This window comes from Lipophrys pholis (genome assembly GCF_963383615.2).
Source record: "Lipophrys pholis genome assembly, chromosome: 14".
In the NCBI taxonomy this organism is placed as follows: Eukaryota; Metazoa; Chordata; class Actinopteri; order Blenniiformes; family Blenniidae; genus Lipophrys; species Lipophrys pholis.
Window position 1 is genome coordinate 18669126 of NC_137633.1, and position 14748 is coordinate 18683873.

At 42.4% G+C, this 14748-nt stretch overlaps 2 protein-coding genes across 5 annotated transcripts in view; one reads left to right on the top strand and one right to left on the bottom strand.

The window, feature by feature from the left end:
• dnajc17 (DnaJ (Hsp40) homolog, subfamily C, member 17) overlaps nt 1-14748 on the top strand; it is a 38099-nt gene that overhangs the window by 15665 nt on the left and 7686 nt on the right. Inside the window, exons 8-10 of one of the 2 annotated variants that reach the window (XM_080480378.1) lie at nt 346-423; nt 2970-3050; nt 3626-4395. In XM_080480378.1, the coding sequence (XP_080336504.1) occupies nt 346-423; nt 2970-3050; nt 3626-3883 (417 nt within the window). In that variant the 3' untranslated portion in view covers nt 3884-4395. Of the gene's footprint in view, nt 1-345; nt 424-2969; nt 3051-3625; nt 4396-14748 lie in introns of those variants that run through there. The other variant, XM_080480379.1, reaches the window with a different exon arrangement.
• On the bottom strand, nt 7078-12940 carry LOC308120021 (cdc42 effector protein 3). 3 transcript variants are annotated; one of them, XR_013936009.1, is made up of 3 exons: nt 12333-12940; nt 12070-12213; nt 7078-10714 (listed from the first exon to the last, which is right to left on the bottom strand). XR_013936009.1 is itself a non-coding variant. In XM_080480380.1 (2 exons), exon 2 carries the CDS (start codon nt 10604-10606, stop codon nt 9992-9994), a length of 615 nt encoding a protein of 204 aa, XP_080336506.1. In that variant the 5' UTR covers nt 10607-10714; nt 12070-12197; the 3' UTR covers nt 9840-9991. The 3 variants fall into 3 exon arrangements, 1 of the variants encoding a protein (XP_080336506.1); XR_013936010.1 differs by lacking the exon at nt 12070-12213 and having other exon boundaries at nt 7476-10714; nt 12333-12824; XM_080480380.1 differs by lacking the exon at nt 12333-12940 and having other exon boundaries at nt 9840-10714; nt 12070-12197.

The window sequence follows — 14748 nt, forward strand, 5'->3', positions numbered from 1 at the left end:
CACCATGTATTCTCCGGTCAGGAGGTCCATGTGTTGAGTCTCACCCGTTTGTCCGGCACCCTGGGCATGAATGGAAATTGACTGCAGGTCTCGCAGGTGGTGCCATGGTGATGTTCCAAAAGCTTAACGAACGCCTTTCTCGCGCTGCTCCAGCCAGCCTGGTTTCCCACCAATCTGTTGCTCATCATAGCCGAGCCAGCAAGGCATGCTCGGCCTCCTCGTCAGCTGAATTTAATCAATTGTGCTCTAATGATTAGAGATTATCATGCACTTCTCGCATGCCTGATGTCGGCTTTTTCTTTATGTCCTCTTTCTGTGTCTTCTTCTTCTTTTTTTTTTTTTCAGTTGAAATGGAAGTCTAAGAAAGACGATGAGATGAATGGAGGCTACTCTCAAGACGTTATTTTGAAACTTCTACAAAAGGTGGGCAAAAAACACACAAATATAGCCACAATGGTTTATACACTCACAGGAAAATTATTATTCTTTATATAACAGTTGCAGCCAAGCTCCCTTTGTCTTCAGCTGTCTGGAAATATCTCCCAAACATATTTAAGACCAGATTAATTGGATTTATTTCGATTTTTATGGCTGTGTCATTGTCAAAAATGTGCAAAGAGTGAATGTCTTCTGTGGCTTTTTCCTCTGCTCCCTTTTTAACTTTAGATATGTAGGACCTATTTGATATGACGTGTGTTTTGAGGTTGAGAAGCAAATATTACAAAAGTGTGACGTGCTGGTGAATCTTCTGATGGGATAATCTTACTGCAGATGTCCTAGGGCTACTTTAATGACTAGTACATATGGAAATGTGCAAAATACACATTTTCTTAGTTTTTACTAGATCTTATACCTTCTCAAAGAGTTCTGGTTATGAGAAATATGCACGGCAAATCCTGTCAGCTGCAACAATTCCTATAATTTAAGGGTTTAGATACCTGCTTATCTCACTTGTGTATGCACTGTTGTTCATTAAGGAAAAAAAAAAGATTCTGGGGATTTTTGAATTGGTGTGATGGAATAGTTTTAATATACGATCTATTTTATTAATTGGATTATTTAAAAAGCAAAACTTTTGTAAAAGGTTCCTAAATTCAATTTCCAGGAAATTTGCTATACATGTTGCCACAGATATATTATCACACGAAGATAAAAATCAGATTTGTAACGAGAGACTTTGTCTGCATCCCAGCAGACAGCAGGCAGCGCTCCATGGTAACAAGCCTGCCTGCAGAGAGCAGCCATACTTGAGGTCTGCATGACATCAGTGCAGTAGATTGTTTTATTCATCCCCTTAAACAAGGCCCATTAAGTTTTGTTGCAGTGAAAGTGCTGAGGGCAATGTTGTAGTGCCCTTTTAAAGCCATGCACGCCATTGTTTGTGCCCCTCACACCAGGTGATTAAGCAGTGCCAAGGGAGGTATTAGGAAATGTGCTCTTCTCATGCAACCCAGTCCCACCTTGTGCCACGATCCACGGAGGGGCTTTTCGAGGGGGGCATGGGGTGAAATAAGAACAGGGCAAGTGTCAGTGACATCATGGAGGTCGGGTGGGGGAAAAAAAAAAAGGCGTTTGTATTTCTCTTATGCACGCATGGAGTCAATACGGTCCAAGGTGGTGGGAGTAAGAACTGGAAAGGAGACTTGTTGTTTTTGAATAATTGAGCAAAAGGGAATGCATCTCAGGAAAAAACAGGCTGTTTGAGATGGCAAGCTCAACTGAGTGACAGTTAATGGTTTGGCCAAGTAGAAATAGCTGTGTGGGAAAAGCAGTATGGTTATGTGTGTACAAGCATGCGTACGTGTGGGGAGTTGTGTACTTTGGCTGCTCAAAATAATACATCTTGTTTGAGGGCGAAAAATTTGCTACGATATTTATACTTTATGAAACAGAAGACTTTTGAGACTCTCCTTTGTCACTGTTGGCCAGCTCCTAAGTGTCCTTAGTAAGCATTAGAATTCTTGGACTTTCCTATTCCCAGAGAGCTACATTTTTCCAGAATGAGATTCTCAAAGGCCGTGTCCTTTCGACTCTTTGCTCCCCAACCCAGCTTTAGCAGGAACGAGGTTAAAGACAGGAAACTCCCGTTGTGATCGAAACACCTACTCTTGAGGGAATTTAAAAAAAAATAAAAATCCCCTTGCACCTCTGATTGCTGCCAACAATAGGGATCAAGTTTTGGCCCTCCTGCTAATGTGTATTTATAGTATTTCTCTTCTCACCATGGTTCCTCTAAAAGGTATGACCTTTCCGGTCACTTTGGATTTTCTGCAGAGAGTCAGTTATGACAAACCTGTCATTCCCCTCTTCACGCTAATAGTGATGGTTATTATATTTTGCCTCGCTACAACGATGGGCTGAAATAGCACCTTTCAGCTTTGCTTATCTTAAACTGCTGTCATCCGTCTTCTACGCCGCTCAATCCAACTTAAGGCTGCGGCCGCTGGAGGCCGTTCCAGCAGGCTATTGGCAAAGGCCAAAATCAGTCAGACACAGAGAGACAAACAGTCAAACACGGTCATTTTCCCACCTACGGGCGAGTTAGAGTCACAAATTATCTGTAAACACTCGTCCACACAGGGAGAACAAGCAAACTCCCTACGGAAAGACCCCCAAGCCAAGCCCAGACTCAAACCCAGGATATTCTTGCTTTGACACACGAGTGCTAACAACTCCACCACCACGCGGCTCTGCTCAGATATTCTTTGAAATATTGCCGGTTCAGACTCAAACACACGAATCATATCATCAGGTCAGATAACCAAACACAGACTGGATCCTAACGGGAACTGCTGCTTTATTCACCATTGTTTTAAATGTTTCAGTCTGCATATGCTTTTTGTTTTCATGGTTATTGGTTGTGCTGTGTAAGGAAATCCTAATTCAAATGTTCTGCATCTCTCCTCTTCTTCCACTTGACGTTTTCTTTTTTCCAATTTTTTTTTTCTTCTCCCCTCTCTCGCTTTCAGTACGGAGATGTTTTGAATGTGATATTATCGGGTAAGAAGAAAGGAAGCGCTGTGGTTGAATTTGCAACAGTAAGAGCAGCTGTAAGTACCTACGCTTCCCTCATCGTGTCTGTTCAATACTGACCTTTATCTCCGAAGGATTCATTTGCATGAAACCACTTTTGTTTATTACTCCCTTGCCTCAGTATTGTATTTTATTTTTTTAAATTCACCTGCCGAGTTTGATTATTACAGAAAGTGACACCTCTCATAGCCTTCAGACCTCCGGACAGTCTCTGCTTCCGTCGTTCTGTCCTGTTTTTGATGAGAACCACTGGACGGAAGGACTTGAGCTGCCTCATTGTTCTCCACTGTCTGGTTCCTCGGGCTCTTTGTCATGATGCTGTACTGTTTTTTTTTTTTGTTTTTTTTAAATTCATTGTGGTTTCCTTTTCACGACATGTGGTTGCCAGTCCACGGGGCTTTGGGCACAGGTTGTGCGGTCTCTCCATACCCATCTCATGGCCAAACCCTTTCCCTTATACAGTTCACCTTGTGTTTTTCATAAGTGTTCTGTATTGCCCGCACGAATACCCAACCGTTAAATGGAGAACTTAACAGGATTCAGAAGAAAGTTTGGTTGACCTAAAGAAATAAAGATTACTCTGCCTGTTTAGGAGCTGGCTGTTATGAATGAAAGTGGCCTGAGTGGGAACCCCTTGAAGATTTCGTGGCTCGAAGGACGGCCTGAGGTTTTTCCCACAGCATCTCAACCTGGCCCGTTCATGCCGACACAGGTACCGTATAACGCAAAATGCATTGTTGTAATTCCCCTGCCGTCTTCCATAAAACCTGTCAGCTCTGCGTTCCCATCCATTCGGCCTCCAACACAAATACTCTTGCCTAAACAGCACCCCACGAAGAGAGGTATGTAACTGCTCGGAGCCTTTTCTTATTGTAACAGTGGAGCAAATACTAACCCGGTGCTCACACTCTTTTCGTCTGGTCTCGAACAATGTGTTTGGTTAAGTGGACCTCAGTTTATTTGTTTTGGAGGGTTGCGGCGCTGGCCTCACTCCGGCCCGTAGTCACTGGTTGGCCTCTCATTAATAAAAATGACCTGGGAGACCACAGAAATGCTCCACATCACGAATATCTAATACAGACTAAATGCAAGTTTATTTATCTTAAAGAGTTAAGATAAAAAAAATATTTTTTTTTGTTCAGGGGATTTTTATATTCCCTCATTCATGTTAAGGCGATCTGATAATAGTCAAACTGTTTTTTCTGCCGCTTGCCAAAGTATTCAATCCCTGTGAACTTTTCCACATTTTGTCACATTACAACCACAAATTTAAATGTATTTTAATTGGATTAATGCGACGGATGAACACAACACAATGTGAGGTGGAAGGAAAATGATGCATGGTTTCCCATTTGTTTTTAGAAAAAAAAAAAAAAAACTGAAAGGTGTGGGGTGGAAAGGTATTCAACTGCCTTTGCTCTGATCCCACGCGATAAAACACAGTACAACCGAGTGTCTTCAGAAGTCACCCCATTCGCAAATAGAGTCTACCTGTGGGCAGTCTAATCTCAGTAGATATTCGGCTGTTCTATGAAGGCCTCAGACGTTTATTAGAAAAAAGCAGCATCAGGAAGACCAAGAAACACACCAGACGGGTCAAAGTTGTGGAGAAGTTTAAAGCAGAGTAACTTTATCAAAAAATATCCCAGACTTTGAACTTCTCATGGAGCATGGCAAGACGGCAAACCTACCAAGACATCGGGTAGAAAACCAGCCAGGTCCGCTACTGCCGCCATGGCCATGTCATTTTAGAGAAAAACATCATGAATTGTATTAAACATCTTACTAACAAGTATCTCTAGTTTTAATTACATTATTAAGAACTCCTATTAGGACTCTGTTAGTTTAATGAAGGCCTATATTACATGTTTATATGTTTCTTATCCTCTTTTTATTCTTCAGTAACATTTAAACATAGCTCATCTAAACATAATTTTTGCCTCAACCTCTCAATAATTATTTAAAATCTTCATACATTTTGACTGTTATTCATTTGATATTGGATTCTTTCCCTGGTTTGACTCTCTGCAGGCCAGTGTTGGATGGACAACACTTTAATGCTTTATTAAGAAGAAAAAAAAAAACCTCGATGTTAATCTATTTTTCTTCTGGTGTGCTGCTTCCTGTGATTTTTGAAATCACAGTAGTCAATTTTGCAATCTTTCCATCTTGAAAAACTGTTTCACATGCCTGAGGACCCCGAAAGCCCATAAACTCCTTTCCAGTCCAAGGACAATCTCATTTAATCCTTTTCCACCGATGTCTTTTTAATTTGTTTTTCCATCTGCATTTTACCTGTTTACCTGTACTGTAAGAAGGCCATGAGTGGAGTTTCTCCTCTTTTCCAAAGCCGCCACTGAACTGGGCTTCACCCCACCGTGTCTCAGACCCCCTACTCGGGGCTAGCGTCTGCGACCTGCACACTGGGACTTGTCACACTAATCTCTGTAAATGTTATTATGATAACCCGGTGAGCATTGCCGATATCCAGGACTTTTTTTTTTTTTTTTTAGATTTGCAGCTGAGAAAGAAAACATTGCTGCGGCCAGGTAATTTTTGGATTAGCCCTCAGTGAGAAAACCTCTTGCTTAAGAGCCTCGCATGACATAATAAGTGAACCGGTGGAGATATTAACTGTGTTAATCCACAGATGGCCTGGGGTCACTGGACATGGGGGTTATTTCTGACGAAGCGAGATGGAAGTAATGAGAAGCCATATGGGGGGAAGGGAGCGGGTCTCCTTCCCGGGCCCGATGTAGAATCTAATAATCAGATCTCTCCTGTGTCGTCGTGCCTCGACATCAGCCATCTGCAATCACAGAGGAGCTGCTTCTTTAACCCCAACAATCCACAAACAGCCCTCAGTGTCAGGGTCTTATTTGCGGAGCTCGGGGACATGGATGACTTCAACCGCAGCGTCAGTTCCTGCTCTGCTGGACTTAATAAATGTATCTGGGGCAAATGACAGGGGACTAATAGAGAGGACACAAATTCTCCATGAAGACCCCCCTCCAGGGTTCACTGAATTTGAACATGACTAAGTGTTGTATGGTGCGTTATATGTGTATGTATATATATATATATATATATATATGAGAAATAATTTAATCCCATCTCCAGATTGCTATTTGTTGTGCCTTTACTTCGAAGCACAATAAGCTCTCCCAGTGAAAGATTTTGGGAATTGTCAGAATCGAAAGAGAAAGAAGCTTATAAGCTTTTCTCACGAGTGCAAACACTGCTTTGCACACATTCTTAAATCTCTGTGAATCTTTACGAAAAGACTGCATAGTGTATATAGAGTAATAAACAGTTGTTTTATTATAATTGAGGCCTGTGTGGGAATGGATTGGACAGATATTTGCACATGTCGGCTCCAGCCTTCCCTGATAGCTTTGATTGGTTGCTCCGTCAAAAAGAAGCTTTCGACAGCACGGACTCCACAAGGTCTGGCTAATAATTCATCTGATTTTTACAGACCGTCTTAGATTTAGAAGCACTGTCTGCAGGCTGTGTCCTTTTGGAGATGTGATGCAATCATTAATCACCAAGTCTTCTTTCATGGTTTATTGGACATTTTAGCATACCATATTTCTGAAGTGAAGATATTGTGAAGGATTTAAACTTGAGCTTTTTATACTTGCCTCTTCTATCTGAAGCTGGAGAATCATTGGGGGGGGGGCGGCGTTGTCACGAGAAAAACCAGATGCAGCAAATCAGCTATTCTGGGATTGTTTTTCCAGCCTGCTGGTGTGGTGGTGCTAGAAGAGTACACTCTCACCTAAAATAGCCCTCGTCTTTGGATGAGATGCACTCGTTGTGGGTATGCTGTTGGCATCCTGACCCAAACCTGAATGGAGATGAATGATTTCTTGAAAGAATAAAAGAAACTTGTATTTTTGCAATTACAACCCCAACAAGAGGATTTTTGTTAATATGCAATATCTTATTAATATGGATACGTCGAAATAGAAAGTGGGTGAAGGCTTATGAAGTTGGAGTAGCCGTAGAGGTCTGTCAAGACCGGGAAAAGAAAAGGAGGAGAGCAGTTCATAGTTTATTTTAAAAGATACTCTTGTTTACAAAAGTCTGAAATACATAGACATGTTTGCATCTTCTCTTTAGACACAGAGATTCGCCTGCTATGACTGTGGTGTGGTCATAATTTCAAATTTATTGTGTTATTCTGAAATACACCCAGTTCATCATGCATATCATGAGAAGGGATCCCTGTTGTGGATTTGCTCCAGCATAAACATTTACAGCTCCATAATATATTATGACATGATACATATATATGTTACAGACGACATAAACAATATCAGTTTCCCAAAATCCCCTTTTGTGTTGAAATCCATGTAGAACCGGGCAGCATTTTCCTGTACTGTGAGACAATATTTACGGTAGGACACAACTTTTTTTATTTACATTTTTTTTTTTTTGCCAAAACAGTATTTTGTGTCTTTTAATTAGCAACTGACAAAGAATATCTCACAAGAGCTTCTCTTCAGTGAGATGACAAGTTTTTTTGTTATTCTGTATGACAGCAAGTTTGGATTTTTGTCGGGAGAGAAGTGATGCCAGATGTGACTGTGATACCTCACAGTTCGACCAGTGCTCACAGTGCGGACAAGATAATTTGTCTTCAATTACTGGCTCTTTCGTCTCGCATCAGTCATGTGGCTGAACGGTTGTTGAGCCTCAGTTTATTTGAGTCTTCACCGAGAGCTTTTGTGCGCGTGACTCAGTCGGAGAGGTCAAGGATTCTCGTCTGCAGGAAACGTTTTTCAAGAAAAAGCAGATGGCAAAAGTTTATTTGGAGATTTTTAACAATTGATGGAGTTTCATTATGTTTTTGACAGTCGGCGGATTGATATCGGTTCTATAAGGTAAATGTACTCCTGAAGTACATTTATACCACTTCTGCAGTCTACACGCGCCTTACATGGTCCATCACGTTCACCCATTTCCACACACAATCACATCCCATTGGTGACGGCTGCTATGCAGGGCTCTTGCCCACCATTGGAAGAAACATGGGATATAGTTTTTTTGCCATCCGACACATGCACAAGGTGAGACCTGGGAATCGACCTGCCAACCATTAGAGTGGACGAGGAACTGAACCACATGTATCTTGTGAGGGAACTGTGCTTTAGGGGTCACATTTATCAGTGCGTTTTCAGTGACTCCGAGCACTGTTGTTATGTAAACAGACGTCCAAAACACAACCAAAGTTTTGTGTTTTCACTTGAAAACATTGTGTAAACGGGGCCTCAGTCTCACCTCTTCAGGGGTGCTGCAGGACATAAACCTATTAACCCAGCAAATGCTTCCAAGTCCACTTTTCCTTACTACAGTTAGATTTATGACTCTACATGACTTCCTGACGGCCTAATTTAGGCTTGTGCATGTCTTCCCACCTTGAAATAATGTTTGTGTTCTATAGTCCCAACGCTACAATTGCGATAGAAAAACTGACAGAAAAGACCCATTGCCTCCATATTGGAGCTTGACACTCAGACAGCCAAGTGAATGTCAGCACATCAGGGAGTGTAAGCAGCCTTCTACGAGTTCTTGTAAAATATTGACACGAATGCTTCTATCCACAAAAACCCCAATCTTGGAATTTTAATAACATTTTTTTTTTCAAACTTAACCCAAAGTACATAGTGCTCCTGTTTTGAAGTGTTTCTGTCAAAACATATACAATAAACAGCAGCAGTGATATTCAGTTCAAAACGACTTATTCCAATACAGATATACCGTGCAGATGTATCCACAAACATTGCTGTCCATGTTCGACATACATGGAATTTCCAAATCCAGCGCTTGAAGCAGGACACTTGTGGTTTGTGTATTTTTCAGCATGACCCACTGGGCACTTAGGAATTCGACTGGGACTGGGTTTTGCCTACGGTTTAAGCTGGCAACCCCTCACTAAAGCACAGACTGAGGCTCTGTCCTGGATCTTCCTCCAACACGGGTGGAAAATGGACCTCAGTTTGGCCTTGTGTGCCGATGGTCATGTGCATTTTCTTTTTTTTCTTTTCTTGTGTGCCAGTGTGAGTGAGATGCTGCATAACTGTTTCACGTGTGAGGGGTTTGTTTGGTCAGAAGGTTGTGATTAAACACTCATCAGGACTTTTGCTGAAGTAATGGATGTCTCTGGTCTCCCTTGACACCCCCCGCGTATATGGAAGTATCATATTACCCTTTACCACTTTCCTTCTCGTGCGCCACTCACCAGAGCATCAGACTCTGATTTGCAGCTAAGAAAACAGCCTGCTCTGGGATTTTTTTTCTTCTTCTTCTTTCTGAGGTCTTGGACCTGTGGCCTAGCTTGGTCTGCAGCCCAATCTGCCACCGCTGGCTGTCTTTTATTGGAAGCAGAGTTAAGTGTTTGTTTTCACTGCATTGTTGGGAATGGGAGATGGGGGGTACCTTGGACTACCTTTGACTGGGGCCTCTGGGATGCGTGCGGAGTAAAAATTGCCCTCTGCACACAATAGATTGGCAAGCATGCCAAGACATCACAGCTCGAGGACCTTGGATTCCAGCTGTGGCTTTTCTTTTCTTAAACACAACACTCTTAAGTCTTAACAGCCCTCTTCTGTGCTGTGCTGTGTGGTTTGAGAGAATGCAATAGCAAAGAAGAAATGTAAAAGACGGTGAAACTCTCTTGGAGTTTAAAAACAGACAGAGGTCAATAATTAACTATAACATTCTTTCGATCTTTACAAGAGGTGAACAATAGGAAAACATTAACTTTTTCAGTGAGCTTTTCCTCTGTTCCACAATGTGTAATCAAAACTATCACCCCACACGTATACCGCACGTATACATCCCCAGATTCAGTTTTTTAGCATGATTAGGAGTGTATCCACAAGAGGAGTGATGACTTAGTGCTTTCTCCATGTGCCAGACCTTCAGGAAAGTCACGTGGCTACCGTTGCACCTAGTTGTGTTTGTCCATGACCTGGAGAACGTCGTCAAGGATCGAAGGGCCCAAGTCGAGGTTGAACGAAAAGCCACTGTCCTCGTCCTTTTTCTGCCCGGCTTTTTTCTCATGAGTCTCCGTAAAGTCTCCATCTCTGTCTGAGCTCACGCTGCCTCGTCCAGAACAGTGAACTTGACTGGAAGCGACAATATTCCCCCTTTGGTACCCGTCCATCATTTCCTCATTTCCGCCGTCACTGTCGAGCAGTGGCATCGAGTTACATTTCTTCCTCTTCTGGGAGTTTTGATGACGGAGGTCCACGGACCAGTCCGAGCTCCCTGTGACCTCCGTGTCCTCCAGATTCAGACGAGGGGGCTTCGGAGGCGGCGAGCAGGCCAGGAAGATGTTCTGTTCACTTTGGGAACTTTGTAGAAGCAGATTGTGGCCCATCTTTAGAAAGGACAGATCTCCAAAACTGTCGTTATGAGCATTGTTTCCAATATGAGAGATGTGACGGAAGTCTGCCAGTGGTAGGCTGATCATGTTGACGGACAGCACCTCTTTCCGCTTTGAGTGCCTGCTGGACCAACGGCTAGAGGACGGCTTTCTGTACAGTGATGCTCTGAGCGGCATCTTGACAGATCTCGTTGTTATAGTTTTTTTTGTTTTGTTTTGTTATATTCCAATAGTTATGTCTTCGTTTTGGTCTCCTCCTTAGAAACTGGTGAAGCACAGTCCCATCTAAATGAAATCAGAAAACAAAAGAAACAATTACATTTTAACAAACGAGTCATGAAGTTTCCTGTGTTGTTGTTTTTATACCACTATAATATTATGGCTTTCCCATCATCTGGATGAAATATGGTTCACGTCTGTGCACGTCATGTCATTTACTACCAGATGTAAGTATTGGACTGCATGTGTGATTCAGCAGCCATTGTTTACAAATTGCACCTTCTCTGCTTGGTCTTAAATTGATGAAGTTCAGCATTATTTGGCAGCACAACGATGTTCAATAATGCTTTGAAGCTTTCATTTATAAATATTTACTTTTCCGATCCGCCTTTACCCGTAAACGCAGGTGTGGTCTGCTGCACATCCTCCAAAGGAAGTCTATTAGCCCACTTAAGACGTCCAGGAACAAAAGCTACAAAAATGCAAATCCCTTGTAATTGTTCTGCTGGATCATAGTGTATCCTACCAAATCCCATTTTTTAAATATCCCATTTTCTCTCAACATCTGTCAGAAATAATGATAATAATTTTGCTTTCGACCGCATGGTTTGCATTTTTGTGCGGTCCATGTATACCCATTCAATTTGGATGCAAACGTTAATCAAGTAAAATTGTTATTACATAAACAATGTCACACTCCAAGCATTGAATTGAAAAATTACCATAAAAATATTTAAAGTAGTTCAGATGGTTATATAAAATTGAAATTTTCTTCTTTTTTTTTTTTCCCCAGAAAAAAAACGAACTAAAAAAACAACTTGAGTGAGAACACATTGGTTTTTGCATTTCGTGACCTGTAATGATTTTATTGGGCAGAACAAACCTCAGCTCATCAACGCAGGCGCGCCGATTAGATAATCCACTCGGTGTCTGTGATTTTTACACTCTCCCGACAGCTTTGCCCACATCAGATCTGTGTTCGTGACTTGAAACACTCACTCTGTAAATTTGTAAGCCACTTCAGCAAACAGGTTTTGTTGGCCCGTAAAGGTTTTATCGGCACTTTAGTAGCAGCGGGAGATTGGAGAGCGTGGACATAACAGCATTCCTTTCCAAACATGTCAGTTTGGCCAAGGAGGGGTCTTTAGGATTTCAGCCATGAGTATCGTGTTCAGGAAACACTTCATGGCCAAGTAAAAACTAAAGAAGCCCATTAAAACAGATTGGCCACGAAATGCGCTTTAAATTATGTTTTTTTGTTTTGTTTTTTCGCGGTGCTATTGACAATAAATCTCAGTGACTGATAAGGAATCCTGCAAATATTTTAACCAAAAGCATCTGCAAAGGTTTTTTTTCTTAACACGCAGGTAATCCTGTAGGATTTCTAACAATAAAATGGAGATTGATAAGTGATTTCTTACCTATCGTCCCGGGACAATTGAATCCCTCACGTTCACACCCGTCTCTGTCAGGAAACTAAGCTGTGTGTACCTGCACAACCTGACAGACTCTCCTTTGACATGACGGGGCTTGTCAGTGCTGCACAGAGGACCTCATTGCTCAGCCTTGAGACAGAAAAACAGAGTGTCTCTTCCACAGTCACAAAACCCCATCAAGCTTACCATTGAGTTTTGTTATTTCAAACACTCTTTTAAATAAAGATTTATGAAACACATATGCTTACCTGCATCTGCACTGTTGTCTCTGCTTTTCAACCCTTGGGTCTTTCAACCGTCGGCTTTTGCTCCTCTGACGTAAATTCCCACTCGCATTGCAGAAAAAGGTTTATTGCTGGTGAAAGTCTTCCTGTCCTTGGTGATAAGCAAAGGCTAGTCAGAGTGGAAAAGTGTTACGACATCAAGGCTTTTCTTCGGTCTTTATCGAGCTTCTCTAAGTTCACATCCAACGTTGACCCACTTTAAAGGTTTTGCCCAATGTTGGATCTTCCCCTTTGTCAGTTGGCCTCACAGTCGTAGGTGTTCCAGTAAAACTCCTGCCACTTGATTGGCTGCCGTTACCATCACCTGCGGGAAAGTGGGAACGAAGCGAGAGTGCCCGATCTGAAGGTTGTAACTCTGAGAAAGACGTGAGAAAACAGCCAACTTATTTCAACGGCTCAATGGTGCGTGAGTGTGTTGGCGAGTGCCGACGGCTGAGAGAGTTTGACTTGGTGTGTAACAGGTTGTGTTTGGTAGAAGAAGAAAAAAAAAAAAAAGGAAGTCATAGTCAGTGAGCAAACAGGTCAGCCACTCACTGGAGGGGGGTTAACTGATCTCTAATCTCCATGTCATTGTCTCTCTGCTCTGCCCATTTCCTGCTTCCCTCTCTGCTGTTGGCTTGTGTAAAGCCCTGCAGTCATGCCCACTTCACAGGCTCTTCTGCTTGACTGAAGGCCTATAGCTTATCTATGTAATCAACGCACGGTATCGCTCACAGACATGTATGAGCAGGCACCGTGGGTTTCACAACGGAGATAACTTGTTGCATTTTCATTTCTCACGCCTCCAGCATGTTGTCTTTGCTCTGGAATGCAACGGGAATACAGAACTGGAAATCCTGTCAATGTCACTGAAGTTTTTTGTCTGAAGAGTTATAAATTGTCATGACAGAGTTTTGGGGCTTTTCTCACCTCTGGTTTTTAGAGCATTTGGTAAAATTGGCAACATACAAAGAGATTCCAGCAGAAAGAATCCCTCTTTCTGGAGCTTAAATGCTTTGCATTTATAGAAAAAAAATCCCCTCAAACTTCCAGGTTGTGAAAGACGATTTGTAATTTTCAGTCCTCCTCAAATTGATCAAATAAACAACAGGCATGCCTCCTCTTCCTCTCTTCATCCCCTCTGGACTGCAGCGCCAGAACACTCTGCAAGACCAGACAACTATTACTCAATTACTCACGCAAATGAAATTATAAGAACAATTACCAAAGAATGAAACTACTTTGTAGAATAATTCTCTTCTGAGAACGCCCCCGCCCACCTCCATCTCCTACCTTTGGGCACAAGACTGGTTTCATGCTAAAAGACAATCAGGATGAAGAGTTCACAATATCTGCAGTATTTGGGTTTGATCTCACAAGACCTGCTGTCTGACCGAGGTCGGCATCACTCTGCTGGTTGTGCTCTCATGCTATGTGGCCGCTGGGCTGATGCGTTTAACCCGGGCTGGATTTCAGTGGAAGCCTCTTTTCTAAGAGCTGACCATAGCGGGCAGTGTGGTTTGAAGTCTGGGATGCTGCATTTTGCTGTATTTTCGATGTCACAGGATAAAAAGTGTTTCCAGATATTGCTTAGACTGGCGCTAGAAGCCCAAACTGAGGCTTTGCTGGATGTTCCTTTGCCTCTTTGTTGTGGGTTTTCCCAGCTTCCCCTTAGATGTCGAGCATTTAGAAACCATAGGACTTTTGATCAAATTTGAGCCCATTGTATTTTCATGAATTACCTGTAATAGGAAATACTCGAGTTTGTATCGGCAAATAAAGTTGCACAATTTGTTCGCTCCGTCTGTTTGAACAGTTACTGGGAGCTATCCTTTAATCAGGGCTTGTGAGAACCTCTAACGTCGTCTTTCCCTTTGTTGTCACTGTTTGACTTAAAGTTATGACTCAGTCGGGAGCTTTTTGAAGACGCTCCAGCAGAAACTTGGCAGCCTGGGTCGGACTACTGAGAGGAAATGACGCTCACTCGTATGACTCCGGCATGACAAAGATCTGACACCAAAATGCAGGTGTTATGCTTCTCTACCGAACAGGGCGCGGACTCATCGCACACGAGAATGGGACAACACGTAGGACGTAGTATGGAGATGGCTCTATTAGGTAACACAGAGATCAGTCAGCTAAAATCCCTCCAGCCCATCAGTCTCTATCCTGTCATCAGTGTATGACTTGACACATTGCACAATGTCAAACTGTGAATCAAAGATTGCCACCGTAAAGCGTTGCGGTCATACCGGTGTGCCGCGATACCGTCAGGAGACGAACAGATGAAGGGAAACAGAAAGAAAGGAGATGTAGAATGCAGATGTGGTTCAGCATTTGACCTTTATGAAAATCTAACTGTGGTTTGGGTTTGGGTGGGTATCATTTGCGTGAATGTTGC

What these genes read in the sequence shown, in the direction of transcription:
- LOC308120021 (XM_080480380.1), bottom strand. Translation starts at nt 10,606, where the DNA reads ATGCCGCTCAGAGCATCACTGTACAGAAAGCCGTCCTCTAGCCGTTGG.